Source organism: Myotis daubentonii, chromosome 12 (assembly GCF_963259705.1).
Source record: "Myotis daubentonii chromosome 12, mMyoDau2.1, whole genome shotgun sequence".
NCBI classification, from domain to species: Eukaryota; Metazoa; Chordata; class Mammalia; order Chiroptera; family Vespertilionidae; genus Myotis; species Myotis daubentonii.
Genome location: NC_081851.1, coordinates 39,241,868 through 39,260,281, shown reverse-complemented (window position 1 = coordinate 39,260,281; position 18,414 = coordinate 39,241,868). Strand labels below are relative to the sequence as shown.

The 18,414-nt window shown below is 44.4% G+C and overlaps 1 protein-coding gene across 4 annotated transcripts in view; it reads left to right on the top strand.

Moving 5' to 3' along the window:
• ARHGAP25 (Rho GTPase activating protein 25) overlaps positions 1 to 18,414 on the top strand; it is a 76,188-nt gene that overhangs the window by 38,464 nt on the left and 19,310 nt on the right. For 3 of the 4 annotated variants that reach the window (XM_059659579.1, XM_059659577.1, XM_059659580.1), the window contains exons 3-4: positions 4,519 to 4,606; positions 10,006 to 10,122. In XM_059659579.1, coding sequence (XP_059515562.1) covers positions 4,519 to 4,606; positions 10,006 to 10,122 — 205 coding nt within the window. The remainder of the gene's footprint in view (positions 1 to 4,518; positions 4,607 to 10,005; positions 10,123 to 18,414) is intronic. The other variant, XM_059659578.1, reaches the window with a different exon arrangement.

Here is an 18,414-nt window from a genome sequence, read left to right as displayed (position 1 = left end):
CCATGTGGGACTGGAATCTGTAGCCATGCCCGCTCCCTTCTGGTGTATCTGGCTGGAATGGCAGAAAGACAGAGGGACGGCTATCCAATTCTCTTGATCAGTCCAGTTCTGCACCCTTGCTTCTGCACAGGTGTAAACGTCCCTGGACCATTCTCCTTCCTCTGCCACCTGTCCATTACCCTTCCTCCTAGCACCCAAATGTACAGGGGGCCTGAGGAGGAGAAATGGTCCAGCTCCTTCCATCCCAGCCTCCCAATTCACTGGTCCCATGCTCCATTTCAAATACAATAAGACCTTTTGAACATTTCTTTTAGGCGGCTCTTTATATCTTTTCTCTTTGATATTTTCTTAAAGGAGAAATTCACTAAGGAATCAACTCTGGGTCACCCAATCATCAGAAGGGAGAGGGGGCCCCGACCTGTTTGGCTCAGTGGATGGAGCGTTGGCCTGCGGACTGAAGGGTCCCAGGTTCGATTCCAGTCAAGGGCATGTACCTTGGTTGCGGGCACATCCCCGGTGGTGGGTGTGCAGGAGGCAGCTGATCGATGTTCCTCTCTCATCGATGTTTCTGACTCTATCCTTCTCCCTTCCTCTCTGTAAAATATCAATAAAATATATTAAAAAAAAGAGAAGGGAGTGGGGAAGGTAGGATCAGTTCCAAAATTCAGCCACAAGAAACTGATCAGGTTATACTTATAGTCAGAGGGGGCTCTTCATTTAATTGAAGATTGGCAATGAAGTATCTAAATTCCCCCAGGAACAAGCCCAGTCCTATTGTTTAAAAGCAAAAACAACTATTCTGAAGTGGAAGTGAATTCCTTACATCTATCTGAACCCCTGTTGATTTACAACCATAAGGTAATTTGCTTCAACTAATTTAGTTCCTGTTCCCTGTTCAATTCCTTTGTGCCTTTTAACTAACGTTTTAATTCTCTTTTGTGCTTTTTGTGCCACCAAATCAAAGTAAAATTTATCTGTCTTTCTTTAAAAAACAGAAACAAAAAACCAAACCCTTTGACCCTGCATTTCTAATTTTAGGAATTTAACCTAAGTGGACAATTAACATTGATGTAGACAATTAAATTTACTTGTGCAGGTTTTCACCAGGGTGTTGTTTATAACAGTGATGTGAAAACAATGGTAGGGGCTAAATTATATCAGGGAAGATATAGATATATGTGTTATATACAATAGAATACATTTCAGCCTTTGATGCCTTAAATTAATACTTGTTGAAATTGGAAGACATCCATAATATAATTGTTTTGGGGAAAAAAACCATTTACAACAAAGAATTATGTGTATACTAATCCCATTCTTGAGGGGGAAAATCATGAATGTGTATTTATGAAAAAAGGCCTGGAGAGAAACACAGAAGTGTTAACTGAGGTTATCTCTGAGTACTGGAGTTACCCATAATTTTAATTTTCCTTTTTTTTGGCCTACTTTCTGATTTTTCTATGACAAAAATATAAATTCATTGTCAATTTAAAAAGAACACATGCACATTGACCCCTAAAAACCTCAAAAAGGGAAGCTACCCCCCAAATCTAAGAGCAATCAAATGAAAGGGCCCTCAAATGTACTGATGATATGCATGCAATTGGTGCCACCTTTCTACAAAGCAATGTGGCCATATCTCCAAGAGCCAAAAAAATATCACATCTAATCATTTTGGTTTTAAGAACCTGCCCCCTAGCAATAATATATGCAGTGCTACTTATAGTGAGAAACATTGGACCTAATGTCCAACAACAGAGAATGACTAAATAACTTATGAAATGCTAAAGATGGACTCTTGTGTGTTTGCTTTTGAGAACCTCTAGGCTTGATAGAAGCCAGTCTGTGCATTTTTTTCCTCTGAGGTCTCAGAAAGGTCTGTCTAATTCTCACACCAATTTTTTTAAAAGCATTTCATGTATATATATATTATTGATTTCAGAGAGGAAGTGAGAGGGAAAGAGAGATAGAAACATCAATGATGAGAAAGAATCATTGATTGGCTGCCTCCTGCACACCCCACGCTGGGATCGAGCCTGCAGCCCAGGCATGTTCCCTGACCGGAAATCAAACCATGACCTCTTGGTTCAGTGGTCGATGCTCAACCACTGAACCATGCCTGATGGGCTCACACTAATTTCTGTGGTGTAAATACTCCTACCATGGCTGGTTCAGACTACTAACATGACATCACTGAACACAGAGTTGAGAAGAAGAGATATTATATAGAATTTCTACCACATAAATAGATTAGATGTGAATAACCACATGGACAAAATCATGGTTAAATATAATTAATAATTAGGAAGTGGTGAATTCTTAGTACTATTACCTTTATTTTTAATATAAAATATTGCTTTGTCAGTTTATATAACAACTTTTAGTAATGCCCTGTTTAACAATTGGTTCACAGAGTTCCTGAAAATGTAATAGTTCTAAGCCAATATAACCGGGTTCTGGTATACCATTGACAAATCTCTCTCCCCAGGATCACTGCTGTAGAATTTGTGGCCTCCAGCATAAACCTCTCCCTCCTTCCATCTTTGTACAGGGTTTACCCCAATCTACTTGTCAAATAGGCGAAAGTGGCCATGGGCAATTTAAGCCCTTCCTTTTCTGGGACAATACTTCCTTCCCTTCACTGTTCCCACCCCACCCCCATCCCTAATAATGTCTTTTTCCGTATTTTCTACTCTTCCTCTCTCTTGTTCAAGGTTGTCGTGCTCAATATGAGGAAATGGCTTGCAATTTGTCATTTATGCCTTGGTGTGATTTAGTTTAACTCTGATCATTACTTCTTCCAGCAAGGAAATGGGGCCAGTAAATAAAGCCTAACTTGTAATTCTGGAATCCCACTGACCAAGGTTTAAGTTATAGCTTTCCTATTAACTAGCTTTGTGATCTTGAATCAGCTAACTAACTTCTGGGAGCCTTACTTCCTTATCTCTCCAATGAGAAAAATATCAGTTATCCCTCATAGAGCTCTTCTGAAGATTATATGTGATAATATATTCAGGCCATTTAGCAGAGAGCCTATCACCTAGTAATTGCTCAATAAATGGTATTTTATTTTACTATTTCTGGGTGAAATGATTTGGGTTATCAAATAATAGTTTAGAGAGGCACTTGGGAGAGGCAGGTACCTCTTTTCCCCCCTTCCTATCTGGCAATACTTCCTTCTGTCTGAAAATGGTGCCATAGGTCATGCAAATGCCTCAACAACACAACCTCAGGGTCATTTTTTTTTAATGAGACCATTGATATTTAAAGATGGCGAGGACCATGCAGATGGAGGTTATTTTTAAGTAATGAACTTAGAGAAATGTAAAAGAAAATGCAGACTTCCCTTTTATAGACAATTTTTTTTAGTTTTTTTCTCCTGCCCTCTTCGTCTCCTCCTTCTCCCTCTCCTTCATTTTCCTTTTCTTTTCCCCTTTTCTCCTACTCTTCTTCCATTTCATTCTTTTTCTTTTTCTTCTACTGTCTCATTCTTAGACATTTTTATTTCTAGGCACTCTAATAAACATTTATTCTTTTGGCATCCTGATCTGATCTGAGAATTCCTTAAGACTCTTGCCTTCGTAGCTTCTTTGCTGCCTGTCCTCTTCACCACACTTTGTTGTAGAATAAAGACACACATGTCTACTCAGCTCAGAATCAGACATGCTACCTCCAACAGCCAGTGAGATGTAACTTATGAGTAACTAATGTAGTACATAATCACTGTGTCTCTTCGTGCAGTCACTTAGACTTTCAAAGCATCAGTTTCCTCATCTGTAAAGTAGAAGTGGCATATCTTGCCATGCTTTTGATATGGAGCTTTGCAGGGATCTGATGAGCTAGGCTTGTGACCATGTACTGTGAATGGTAAGGCCTCAAGCATACTAGTACCCATGGTGGGAGTGACTTGTTTGTCTAATAGCATCTTCACGTACAAGGGGTTTTGAACTCACTTCTGAGATGAATTACTATTCTGCTACTTACTAGCTCTGTGACATTGGGCAAATTACAGAACTTTTCTGATCCCCAGTTTTCTGCCTTGTAAATGGGCATAATGACATCCTGCTTGGAGGATTGCTAGAAGGACTAAATGAATAATATATTCAAGCTGCTTAGCAAGGGGGAAAACTCTATCCCTTTGAATGACTACCTGTGGTTCAGCCCTTAATGACCCCTCTTGCAGCCCAGCAGGTAGCATGGTCCACCCAGCCTTCACAATGACCTGATATCTGGTTTGGCCAGAAAGTCAGGTCCTTGGAAAAGTGGGAAGAGGCAAGCGTTGGTGAAGATGCCCCCTCAGCTCATTCTCCTGTCAGGACCTTATCCTTTTCTCTCCAGACACCTAGCTTGCTCTCCGATAGCTACTACATTATTTGATTGAGGCCTGAATAGCAGAAGGGCCTAGCTTTCCATGTTCTTCTCCATCCCATCACTATCCTACCTGTCTTCCAACTTAATGTTAGCTAATAGGTGATACAATTGCTGCCCATCGTAAAGGCCTGACTTTTGATCTTTCAGGGTTGTATGTATCTACCCGGAAGTACAATCAAGGAGATTGCCACAAACCCAGAAGAAGCGGGGAAGTTTGTCTTTGAAGTCATTCCAGGTAAGTGACAAACAGTGGGCCAGAGGCATATTACATTCTTATTTTCTTCTGGATCCTATAAGTCAAAGATATATTCAGTGAGTCTGTCAACCAACCAACCTAACAAGAATGCATAGTAGGCCCTAGCCAGTTCACTCAGTGGTTAGAGCATCGGCCTGCGGACCGAAGGGTTGTGGGTTCAATTCCTGTCAAGGGCACATACCTTGGTTGCAGGCTCAGTCCCTGGCCCTGGTTGGGGTGCATGTGGGAGGCAACCAGTCGATGTGTCTTTTTCACATTGATGATTCTCTCTCTTCTCCCCTTCCCTTCCCATTCTCTTAAAAAAAAAAATCAATGGAAAAATATCCTCGGGTGAGGATTAACAAACAAACAAAAGAAGAATGAACCATACTATCTCATTAACTAGCAAGCAAACTCAGTGGGTGCGCATTCATTCGACTCTGTCTGCATTCCCTGAACATGGACTTGGAGCCAGGTGTTCCACTAGGCACTAGGACACTGATCTGGAAAGTACATCATCCCTGCTCACTAAAGGAAGTTCAGTCTAGAAGGGGAGTGGAACATTAAAATTAAACTCTAAATTGAACCATGTGAAATTGCCATTTTGGTAGGTGGAATGTAGTTGACAGTCAACCGTCTCTCCTGTGGTTCAATGTGACCTAACAAGGAATGACAACTCTGACTTGCTGAGCACTTAGCTCGTGTCAGGTGCTGCAGTTCACCTATTGAACATGTTAGCAGCACACGGGAGGGTGCTTTTCCCAATCAAGAGTCACTTTACCTTCCTGGAATGCATGTGGGACAAGGGGAGCTTGTCTTGCTTTGTCTCAGGGGGAGTTTGTATTTGCGTGAATCCATCACACTTAGGCTGCTTCTCCCTGTCTCTTGCTCCTTTGCCAGCCCGGCCCCGCCAGGAACTCCAGGTCTGCTGCTTAGGCTGTGCAGCCAGGCAGCTGCACCGCGCTGACACAACAGGGCAGGCCACACATCCCCTGAACACCCTTCCCCTTTGCTCCCTCCCCCACCACTCACACGAGGCAGCTACATGCATAAGAAACTTGATGGAAAAGGCAGTGTAGCAGAGAGGTTAGATGTGCCCAATCTGGAGCCATCCTGCCCGGGTCCAAAACCTTTTCCTGCCATTTACTATTTGTGTAACTGTGACCAAGTTCTTTCATTTCTCCCTGCCTCTGTTTCTTAATCTGTACAACGGGGCCAATGATGATAATAGTGAGGGTTAAATAAAGAAATATATACGAAACACTTGGTACAGTGTCTGGTATACAGTTAATGCCATGTAAGTGTTTGATATTTGGGGAAGAGCTAGAGGAAATTATAATGTAGAAGCTAATCCTAAAACTGGCTATGACTATTCATATAAAACAAAGACATATTTTTTTTTTTTAAATTTCCGCTCTTCCCAGGGAACCTCCTCATGGGTCCTCTCTTGCTTTTTTATCTGAAGGTCTATCCATCTCTCTTCCTCCTCAGAGAAAGAGTTTATTTTTTTAGCCTCTCCTCTCTGGGGAAACTCACCTCTTTCCCAGGATTCCCTCCCCAGCACCATTCATGGGTTGCCACCATCCATGGTCACACGTATTTCAAAGCCTGAATTTTCAATCTTGGGTAGCTCTACCGAAAACTCCAACTGCAAACTCACCATGGTCTTTGCACCAAAGTCCAGTACCTTCAGAGATTGCTGTGCTGGGGAAAAATGAAGATTTATTCTCTCATTTTCACTCACACATGCAAGGCTGCTGGGGAAATTCTTAGATCACACACACACACACACACACACACACACACACACACAGTCTCCTAAAGCAAAAACAATTCTAAAGCATGGTAAGGTAGGGAACAATTTTCCTAAAGGTGCCATTATTTCCAAGTCTCCTCCTAGATACAACTCTTTACGTTATGATGCAGCGAATTTTCAGTCCCTCTTTTTGTCATTCTCCTGTGCAAGATGATTCTAAGGGGCCATTGCTAGCATAAGAAATGACCCTGCTAATCAGGGCCAGCATTTCGTGTAGTTATGCTTTTCTTTATTTGGGACAGGCGAAAATTTAGGGCAAATTTCCTTCTCCCTTTTTACCTCCCGCAGAAAAATATCTGGTCTCCTACCTAAAGGGAGTCCCCAGGGATAAGGGGGTTATTTCCTCCAGTGCATATGTTGCCTTTGATTCTCATACTGCCTTATTAGATTTCATTCGCTTATTCAACAAATGTATTGAGCATCTGCTATGAGCCTGGCACTATTATAGAAACTGGGAATCCAGCAAAGAACAAAATAGCCTGCATATAGCCATATATGAGAGGAGACTGACAAGAGAAACAAATAAATGAGTAAATTGTACAGTTTTTATGCTGGGATAGTACTATGAAAAAAATGAAGCAAAGAAAGACAAAGTGCTGGTTGAGATGGGGATGGCAGTGGTTGATTTGTCATTTTAAATAGAGCAGGAAGAGTAGGCGTCATTGAGAAGGTGAGCTTTGAGGAGCGATCTGAAAGACCTTAAGGAGTGAGCCAAGTGCCCATCTGGAGGAAGAGCATTCCAGGAAGGGGAACAGTCAATGCAAAGTCTCTGAGCCTATTCACATGTTCAGGAAACATCAAAGAGACCAATGTGGTTACAGTGGAATGATGACAGGAAACAAGAGTAGGAGATTCAGTCAGAGGTGAACACAGCTTTTACTGGTACTTGCAGGCAATTGTAAAAAGTTTAGTTTTTATGCTATAACGATGGGAAGCCATCGGGAAGTTTTGAACAAAGAAATGACATGATCTGACATGTTTTTCCACTCTTTTGAGTTGAGAATAAAGAGACAAGGACAGAGCAGGGAGACCAGTGAAGAGGCTATTGCAATCGTGCAAGTGAGAAATGAGAATGGTGAAGGGGCGAGAAATAATCACTTCTGGATACATTTTGAAGGTAGACAGGACTTCATTTGCTGATAGATTGGATGTGGGAAAGAGAAGCCAAGGTTGACTACAAGGTTTTTGCCTAAACAATTGGAACGATGTATTTGCTGAGATTTGTGCAGCTAGCAAATTTTCGGGGGAAGATCAGGCTTTAGTTTTAGACATCTGTAATAATAAAAGAATAATATGTTAATTAGACCAGACATCCTTCCAGATGTCCTTCCGTCCTTCTGGACAAAGCCGGGGCTGTGAGGGAAGCCCAGGTCCTGGGTGCCAGAGGGAAGCTGGTACCGGCAGCTGGGGGGAAGGAAGGCCTACTCATGCATGATTTTCATGCATCAGGCCTCTAGTATTAAATAATTGCCTAGATATTAATGATAAGGAAACTGATGTTCAGGATAATTTAGCTACTACTGTGAGAGAGGTAAGGATAGGATGTTAAAGGATTTAGAATAGGGACTCCCCACTTACTTTGAAGTGGGAAGAGATGATATTAAGAAATATCCCTAGAGAGGATGACATTTGAGTTAGGTTTTTAAAAATGGGTAGGAGTTGCTCAGGCAGGGAAGAAAAGAAGGGAGGCTTCTTTCTGATAAGGGAAATAGCCCAATATATGACACGTTGAACAAACTGTTTAAGCCAGAGAAAGCATGTCCCTGAGGGCAGAGTTGCTATTCATGGGCTATGTATTAATGTTAGGCAGTTTCTCCCAAAGAGAGCTCATCCTAGCACTTCAATGTGCATTTTTTTTATGGGGCAACAAAAGATATTCAAAATCCTTTTGGACCTGGTTTCTTGAACCTTAATATTACTGTGCCTCGCCTTCTTTACCCTATGGGATGGCCGGATTTTGAATATAAGTTGACATTCGGTTATCAAATCAAGCCTTGGCCACTCTGCAACATCTCGAGAGCTGGATGTTTCTCCATGGGGTTGCCATGGTCAAACGGAAGGATCTCTCAGGAATCAGGGTAAACTGAAAGGCAGTTCTTAACAACAGAATGGATTGGGGTATGGGCATTGTGGGGAAGGACACCAGATAAATTTTGGCCAAAGTTGGGAGCAATATGGCCTAGTGGAAACTCTTCTTAGAAGAAAGGAGACCAGTAGCCCTGCCCTGAGTTTGGCAGTAACTTACTGGGTACCAATGAGCAGGTGCCTGTGAATTTCTGGGCTTCAGTTACATTATCTGTGGAGTGGAAATGATACTAGAGCAAAGGGAAATTGTGATTTCTATGGAATGTTTCAGTTCTGCCTTGAGAACTTTTTACTTCCCATTCTACTTTTGGAAACACCCGGATCTCAGGATGTTCCTGAATAGCCAGGGCTTCCGTGGACTGGCACTTCTGGTTAAAACAGCGGATGACCCAATGGTAACATAGATTCAGGATTAGGTCACCACAGAGGATGAAAGAAAGTGTGGCTTGGTGACATTAAGATGGGTTCAAGAGACCAGACCCGGTGGGAATTGAAAGTCTTTTGCTTTCCTGAAAGAAAAAGTGCTTGTCTATAGAACTAGAATGTCCACAAATATGGTGCTAAAACAGGCTCTCTTTGAGGGAAATGCCCTGACATTGAGAGAAGATTGGGTTGATGTCTGCAAAGGCCTTTGAAATTTAATAGAATCTGATCATTGAAAAGGGTTGCTATTATTTTCTTGTCCTTCCCAAGACCCATGTTTGATGCTCTCCTTATTTTCTCCTCCTTCTCTCTCCCTATTGTTCTCTATTATATTTTCTCTCATTTTCTCTCTTGGTCTCCTCCCATACTCGCTCCAACCCCTGTCATTTTGTCCACCATTTTGTCCATTTGAGAACATCAATTCAGGAAATACTACAGATATCCTTTTATAATTTGTGTTTAAAGTAAAAAATGGTAAATAAAATCCTAGCAAACTTTATTTGTCAATTAAATATGAATCAAGAACCTAACATTTGCAATGTCTTGTACAGGCGGGAGAGCGGTAATCCTGAGCAGAAAGCACTGATTTCATGAGAAAGACACACATACGTTTATTGTCCCTCCCTCCTGAGATGCTGTTCTCTTCCCCACCCCCACAACTGAATTCAAGGGTAGCTTAGGAAACTATGATTGGCATGATGAACTGAACGAAGTCTTCAAACTTGTATGGGGTGATCCTGTCTCCTCTAATATGGAACCTGCCCCGTGAATTTCCTCTTCCTTTTTGGTAGCAAATGGCTACTGTCCTCCACAGGAGCGGCTGTCAGCCCAAATCACCCTCCCTGACTGCAAACCATTGTGGTCAGTGCTTGTCTAGAGAACTAGAGTGTCAGCAAAAACAATAAGGGTGCACAGATATTCAGTGCCACTGAGGATAAGTAGATAATGCTTTGGTCTTGTTTGAAGGATTGTTTAATTGAACCATGGAAGCAATTCAGGTTCACTTCTCTTTGCTTCCTCCTGCTCCAGCCCCTTTCCACTCTAAGACCTTCATTAGTGTTGCTTCTTCCTCTAGCCTCATGGGACCAGAGTCGCACGGGACAGGACTCCTATGTCCTCATGGCCAGCTCCCAGGCGGAGATGGAGGAGTGGGTTAAATTCCTTAAGAGAGTCGCTGGCACGCCCTCTGGAGGTAAGGACCCCGGCAGGCTTTTGTGGTCAGGTGTCTGTAACATCTCTGGGATAGGGGGGAAGTAGCTCTAGATTTGATCTTTCCTTGAACAGTGTCCAAAGGCCAGAGGACAACTCTGAGGCCATGCTCATTGTCAAGCCTCTAGCTTCCTGCCCCAGGTGATCTCAGCTGATGTCTGGAGTCCACCTGTGAACCTAGGGTCTGGGGCAGGGAGGCAGTTCTGGGGCCTGTGACCTGCCATGTGGGGGCTACAAGAAAAGAAGTAATTTGGATGGGACAGCCAAACTCAAGAGTGCCTGCCTCAGTCATCCTGAACAGCGGCAACCTATTACAAAAAAGAATAGCATGGTTTCATTAAACATTTCCCAGTTCCTAAACACAATAATTTTATGGTGCTAATCAGGCTGAGATGAAGCTTTTATATACTAAAGCTCTATTATATGCTATCCAGCCTGCATAAATGTAGCTTCAACCTTCCTTATTGCCCTGGATTGTGAAATGGTTGACATTTTCTGTTTTTCCCAGCCCAGCACGTTAGGCTGTCTGCATTGACAAGGGTCGTGGATGTTGCCTAATCGTATACCTGCTCTGAGTCAAACTATTGCCTGTGTGCTGTAGTCAACATCTGTGTCCCTTGTGCTTGGCTCGGCCCTGCCACCGCACACTGCTTTACTGTGTCATTATCCACATGGGGATTTCTCCCTCCTCCCTCCCCACGGCCAACATCCCAAGAAAGTCAAGCCTAAGTCCTGTAGGCTGGGGAAAGTCCAAGGGAGGAGTACAGCACTATTTATTTATTCAAGGAACAGGGTTTGGCTTTGCTGTGGCATTTCAGATGCTCTTCTAGCCTCTCATTGAACCCAAATGATGGATCTCAGGATGAGAAGGCATTTGAAGATAGCAGAGTCCAGGCTGAGGTCCCGGGGCAAGTCAGACATCTGTTCTTCCTGTTTGTAAGTCAGGAAACGTCAGTCCTGAAGAAGTAAATAATTTGCCCAAGGGATCCAGCCGTGGAGCAGCAGGGCCAGTGCTCCCGCCTCTGTAGGTAGCTCACTTCCACTTGTAAAGATCCCCTGGTGCTGTTAGCGGGGCAGGGCACGCACCCTCAACCACTGAGAAGTCTGAGAATGCTGCTGCCGCCTCATTTGTGAAATGTTCTATGGATTTTCCCACCCAGAACCTGCCCACTGCTCATGACCTTCACTGTACCGTCCTGTGAGGTGTTATACTGTTCAGCAGAACAGTCAGAATGAACTGTTAAAGCTGTTTGTCCGTGGAGGTCCTCCTCCACTCAACATGGTCCCATAGCTTCACTTCTGCCTCGAGGAAAAGTCAAAGGCTTATAATGAATCACGGTGCACAGTCTGCCCCATCCACTACCTTGTACCTTGTCTTCCAGTGCCTCCTCCTGTGCTTGTTTCACTCCAAACTCACCAGCCTCCTTGGTCTTCTCCAGACGCCATGGCAATGTTTCTGAACCAGGGTCCTGGCGCTGTCTGTCTGTAATTCTCTTCCCCAGGTAGCTGTATGGTTTGGTCTCTTGCTTTGTTCCTGTCTTTGCTCAAACATCACCTCAGTAAGCCTGCCCTTGACCATCTCATTTAATATTGAACCCCTTCCCCACCCTTCTCCCAGCCCTCCCTATCCCCCCTTCCTGCTTCATTTTTCTCCTTTCCTACCTTCTTCTAACAGCTAAATAGGCTACCCATTTGTTTTGAGTTGGTCTCCCCTCACTAGAATGAAGGCTTCAATCTGCTTTGCAGGAATTTTCCCTCTATTTGGGGGAGTGCTGTATCCCAGAATCTACATAGTGCCTGACAGAGTAGGTGCTCAATAAATGTTTATTAAAGGAATAGGCCCAGGAATGTCCCCTTTATCCAAGCAGCACTGTGTTCTACTCCCCTAGGCTGTCTACTTTGATAAATGACTACCAGCTTATCTGCAAAATTATTCGGTAAATGGCCCGCTCCCTCTAGAACAGTGGTTCTCAACCTTCTGGCCTGTTAAATACAGTTCCTCATGTTGTGACCCAACTATAAAATTATTTTCGTTGCTACTTCATCACTGTAATGTTGCTACTGTTATGAATCGTCATGTAAATATCTGATATGCAGGATGGTCTGAGGCGACCCCTGTGAAAGGGTCATTCGACCACCAAAGGGGTCTTGACCCACAGGTTGAGAACCGCTGCTCTAGAATGATCTTCCTTCGAGCACATTAATGGTGAGCTTTAGTGAAGTTCTTTAGGGTTCATAGACCCCTTAAAGAATTCAATAAAAGCTTTGGATACTCTCTTCAAAGATATGTTCAGACAAAATAATTTTTTGAGTTCAACTGCAGGGTATTTTCAGACCCCATTAGTCATCTACACCCCCCAGGTAATGAATCCCAACTTTTCGAAGTCACTCTAGTGACAGTTCTGCAAAGCTAAGGCCTCTTCCTGGCCCCCTTTCTCCCTTGATGGGAAAGATGGCCTACGTTGTTTCCATGGCATACCCAGCTTCTTCCCCGTGGCTCCTCCTGCCTGGGATCTGGCCCTGAGCATTCCTCTCACCTTATCTGATTCAGGACCCAATTCCAGTGCGAGTGTGTGGATGTTTCCTACGCGTCATAGACACCAGCCGGGAGTCCTACAACTTAACTCAGTACTGACATTACCCAGATAGCATCAGATTCCACAGCCTAAGGGCCCAGTCCTACAAGGCTGACCTCCATCACGTATACACTTCAGATGTCATGGCAAGTCCAGCCGGCACCTGTGCTTCAGGATGGCTGACTATAGATGGGAATTTCCAACAATGACCTCCTTGGTTTTGATTAATTTGCTAGAGTGGCCCAGAGAACTCAAGAAACCAGTTTACTTACCATATGACAGTTATTATAAAAGGATATAACTCAGAAATAGCCAGATGGAAGAGATACATAGAGCAAGGTATGGGGAAAGGGACATGGCACTTCCATGCCCTCTCCAGGAGCTCCACTCTCCTCTCATCTCCATGTGTTCACCAACCCAGAAGCTCTCTGAACACTGTCCTTTTGGGTTTTTATGGGGCCTCATAACACAGATATGATTGATTAAATCACTGGCCATTGGGAATTGATTCACCCTCCGGGCCCTCTCTCCTCCCCTGACTTCTGAGTTGAGAGGGTAGGATTGAAAGTTCCAACCCTCTCATCATCTGGTGCTTTCCAAAAGATAAAAGATACCTTTATAACTCTCATAATGGAAGTTCCAAGAGTTTTACGAGCTCTGTGCCAAGAAACGAGTCAAAGGCCAAATATATATTTCTTACCATCAATCACACTGTCACACCTTAGACAGCGGCACCTTCCCCAGAGGTTCTGGATGCAATTCCAGGTTTTTGCAATTTAAGTAGGATAAAGGGAAGAGAGGAGATCACATCTCTACCACTGGTGACTTGTTCTCAGGCTCATAGCTGCCCGTTTTCTTCAAAACACCTCCTCCTTTTAGTAAGAAGGCGCTGCCTCCACTGGATCCGCACACTGAAACCTGGTCTCTGCCCCATCCCCAGCGATCAGGCCGTTCACATTGCAAATTGCTGCTCAGTCAGGACCGTTCTGCCCTCTTCCTCCGGAGGCTGGCCATCACAGGCATTTCTCAGGCCGCTGCTGGGCGCATAAGCACTGCACTAAATTGTGTATACTAGTAGGTCTGCTCAGCACAACCAGATAACAAGGCCCTGGAGTACTAGTAGGTCCCATGCGTTAAGCGTCTTTGTGTGTTTGCCAACACTAGGCATAGGGTATGTAAGTATGGAATTGTTAAGTGCCTAAGTTCCCTGGCTTCCTCTCATTTTTGAAGTTCTCTTGTCCCTCAGAGCATGATTTCACAATCTGTAGCACAGTGTGGCTTGTGAGAGAGTGCTGTGTCTGTCATTCATTGTTCCATGTGTTCTGGTTCTTTCTCTCTAGCTAAATTGGACATTAAAAGGGATGATTTTTTTTACTCATTTTCATTAATTCCCTCATTCTCCTCCCCCAGATCCTAACACCAGACAGATACAAGCTTATTCATGAACTCAACAAATGTTTCTTGAGAATGTGTCATAAGCCAAGCATTGCTAGCACCAGGGTACAACAGTGAAAGAGAGAGGGGTGGCAGGGGTGAGGAAGGAAGAGAAGAGAAAAAAAGGCAAAGTCCTTTCTCTCAAGGATCTCACAGTATAGTAGAAGACACAGAAATTAATTTTAAAAACACACACAAAGAAAACCATGTAACTACAACTCAGAAAAACACCACAAAGGAGAAACACATGATAAGATGGGGGTGCTGGGTGGGGGGGGGGAGGGAAAGGGGGTAATTGTATTTGTTAAGAAATTCAGGTCAGCCCTGAACTAGTGATGATTAAGCTTAAATCTGAAAGGCTAATAGAGGCTAACTAGGCAGAGAAAGAGGAAGAGGAAGTGTCTGTCAGAGAAATAGCATGTGCAGATGTCCCGTGACAGAAAGAACAGGCTCTGGACTGAGAGGAAGGTGAAAGCAGTGAAAGAGCCTTAACAAAGATGTTGGTCCTCATTTTAAGGTGGCTTGGAAGAGGGTGGTGATGGTGGAGATGGAGAGACGTGACTAGGTCTGTGCAGCATTTGGGAGGTAACATTGCCAGACCTGGGAGTGAATTCAAAATGAAGGAGAATGTGGGTCCAAGATGAGTCCTCTATTCGTGGCCTATGAGTGAATGGAGGGATGACCACTCTTGGTTGGCAGCATTGCACTGCCCAGGGCCTTTCCTGGCAATCCTCCCTGCTCCTGCCAATCGCAGCCTCACTCCCACCCCCACCCCCAACCCTCATTTCTTACCCCCGTGATGCCAAAAGTCCATTTCAAGTCTCCTGGGCCTGTCTGGTAGGGTTGCTGCACTCTTTGCTAAGTCATCTCCATGGGAGGGGGAAAAGCAGCATCTCCATTGAGCCAACAACCCACCTCCAAGACTATTCTCTCTGAAGGCTCAATCAAACCACCTACAACTGTGAAAGCGTTCCCAGAGAAGGGTGGGCTGGCTTCATCAACGCTAAGTGAAATCCTGTGTCCCTGCCAGATGCTTTGATATATGGGGCAATGCTGGTAAGGGCTTGCGTGAGGGAATTTTTTTTAACCCACCTCCGTGGTATCCCTTGAATGGCAGTTGACAATTAGCTGCTAAGTAAAAGGAGGCACTTATTTTTATTGTGGGCCCTGACAGCTTTATGTTCACTCTTTAAAAGCCAAGAGTCATGTGTATAAAGGTGAGTGGGGAGGGGAAGTGGTGTGGGAAGGAGGAAGGGAGGGCCCGGGGCAGGTGCCTGCAGATCCCAGAGTTTCTGTCCTGGAGTCAGAATCCGAGCAGTATTTACAAGCATGTGCTGGTCTGAAGGCGAGAGAGGGTGGCTCTCCCAGCCTGGGGAGGAGGAAAGGCTTGAGGCTGGCCCAGCAGAGGCTGCGATTCCCCGCTGTTGCCGGCCTCGTATTCCCAGGATGCCGCAGTGGGCACTGGGCTGTGGCTTTCCCTCTCTGGCACTGCTCTTTGGCTGGAATTTCAGGAAGAAAATCCACAGGCTCCGAAAGAAAGGTATTTCTTCCCTCTTGTGTGATTCAGGTCTTCCTCCAACAGACACTTAGCCCCGCTCCCCTTCCTCCCTCCCTTGTCAGGGATGGGGAAGCTCCTGGAACTGCGCCCATGGGAAGCAGGTACCAATGCTTAGCAGACAGGGCCAGTGGGAAGGGGTGAAGCTGGGAGCAGGAGGGGGCGGGCAGACTCTCCTGGTGACCGGGGGTGTGGGGTGGGGTGTGTGTGTGTGTGGGGGGGGGAAGGGCTCTTGTCTTGAACTCAGGAATGTTTGAGTGATGATGAAGGAGAGACCAGGAAGTAACAGCTAATCCTTCCATTTTAATTTCCCCAAACTAACCCAGTGTCCTGTTATTGTTCTTTTTTTGTTTTTTGTTTTTTTTTAATGTGTGTGTGTGTGTGTGTGTGTGTGTGTGTGTGTGTGTGTTTTAAGCAAAACTAAGGAGGGGTCTTGAGAAATAAAGGCTGGATGATGGCCAATAAGCAGAAACTGGGCATCAGTCCACCTCTCCCTTCCTTCCCTTAAGACATGATGATGTCTGAAATTTCTCCTAGACAATTGTATTCCACTGACTTTAAGCAGAAGGTATTAAATCACTGGCTTTGTAATCATGGGGCAAATATGACCTTGGATAAATTCCTGATCTGAGTCTCAGTTTTCTCATCTGTAAAATGGGACAGTAATATCTACTTCCTATGTTTCTTATGAGGACTAAATGAGAGCTCATGTGGAAACTAGAGCAGTTTGTCATAGAATTAATTAATTGTTATTATATGACATTGTGATTAGCTAATCTTTTATAATTTGTATCTGTTAAGACGGAAATGCCTCTGTTACTGTTGACTGGTCCAACATGATGAGCAGTTTCCAGTGAATGAGTGGCTGGCAGGAGGTAGAAAGAGCACTAGTGCACTGAAGGAGCAGGTGCAACCTAGGATGCCACGGTACCGAAGGGGAGCCTTGGGGTGGAGAATGGTCTTTGAGTGTCTCCCACTCCCTTCCTCCTTCACTGGCCCCCTCCTTAGTTTCATTGGGATGTCTCAGCTCATCTATTCCCCATATTTGGCTACTTCATGTCCACCCGGGATCAGAGGGGGGCAATCAAGACCTAGAAGTCAGAGGTAGGCAGAGCTCAGGATTGGTGTCTGGCTTTCCAGGGACGTTTTATACCAAACTTCTCATATTCAATCTGAGATGAAGAGTGGTGAAGCCTGACCTAGACAAACTAAAGCAAACAGGGATGCTCCTCTCTCGTAAGAAGGGACCCTGTTGGTCCTGATGTGTCTAGAGCAGGGGTCCTCAAACTACGGCCCGCGGGCCACATGCAAATACAAATATTGTATTTGTTCCTGTTTTGTTTTTTTTACTTCAAAATAAGATATGTGCAGTGTGCATAGGAATTTGTTCATAGTTTTTTTTTTAAACTATAGTCCGGCCCTCCAACGGTCTGAGGGACAGTGAACTGGCCCCCTGTTTAAAAAGTTTGAGGACCCCTGGTCTAGAGCTTGCAGCAAGTATGTCTTGTTGGAGAGAATAGCTTTGGCTGATTTGTAGGCTGGAGATGTAAAGTTCCGAAGTCTTCATCATATGGGTGATATTTAAAGCCGTGAGAGTTACAGAGTATGTGCAGATGAGGAAAAGAAAGCCTGGGACACTCTGACATTTGGAGGACAGGGAGACACAGAAGGGTCATCAGAGAAGGCTGAGAAGGAGCAGCCAATGAGATAAATGGAGAACGGAGAGAGTGGTGGTCCAAAAGCCATGTGAGAATTTTATCAGGAAGGAGGGGTATTTGATGGGGGCTGATAGAGGAATTAATATGAAGATGGAGAATGTGAACCCAGGATTTATAAATGTAAAATAGACCATTGATCTTTACAAATGCAAGTATGAAGAAATGCTGATCAGAGTGTGTTCACGGGAGACAAGGCTGAGTACCGGAGGGGTAGGGGACAGCAGGGAGTAACGGCTCCTTGAGGACTGGTCCATCATGTGCCAGGCTCGGTGCCAGGAGATAAAAATAGATGGTGAGCCAGACAGGCTGTCGGCCTTTGAGGAGCCCACAGTCCAATGGAAGAGAGAGATGTTTAAATAAATCATCGTAAAATCCATGAGAAGGGATAGAATAGAGGTATGTACAGGGAGCTCTGTGAGCACAGAGGAGAGTGATAAAGTCCCTCTGAGGCGATGACATTTGAACTTGGGCTATAGTAAGATCAGGTTTCCAGGTGGGGAGAAGGAGGAAGGGCATTTGTTCCAGAGTTTTCAAGAGCAAAGACCATTTTTCACTCCTTCTATCATAATCTCTAGCTACCACAGCAGATGCTCAGTCTGTATTTGCTGAGTGATTTGTGAATTCCAGTGAAAGGAATTTGCAAGAAACAGAGTTGCATAAGAAATCATTACAGTAATTTTGAAAGTGGCAGCAAGGATAGAGGGGAGAGACAGTTTAAAGTGCAATTTAGAATGTACTGATCTATCTGGAAGGAAAGAGGGCTGTTGCAGATCATTTCAACACTCACACTTTTGCTAACTGGGCTGAGTGCAGGTACCTTGTATTAAAGTGCTTGGTGTTTGATTGCTGGATTGACCAAATACTATGGCTGTGAGGAATGCTATAGGAGAAGGGTGATTTGTGAGCAGTCGGGGGGCGTAGAAGGAGAGTGAGGTTGGAAAAGACACTGGGAGAACTGCCATTAGGTGTTGGACTTGTGGAATAGGAGGGAA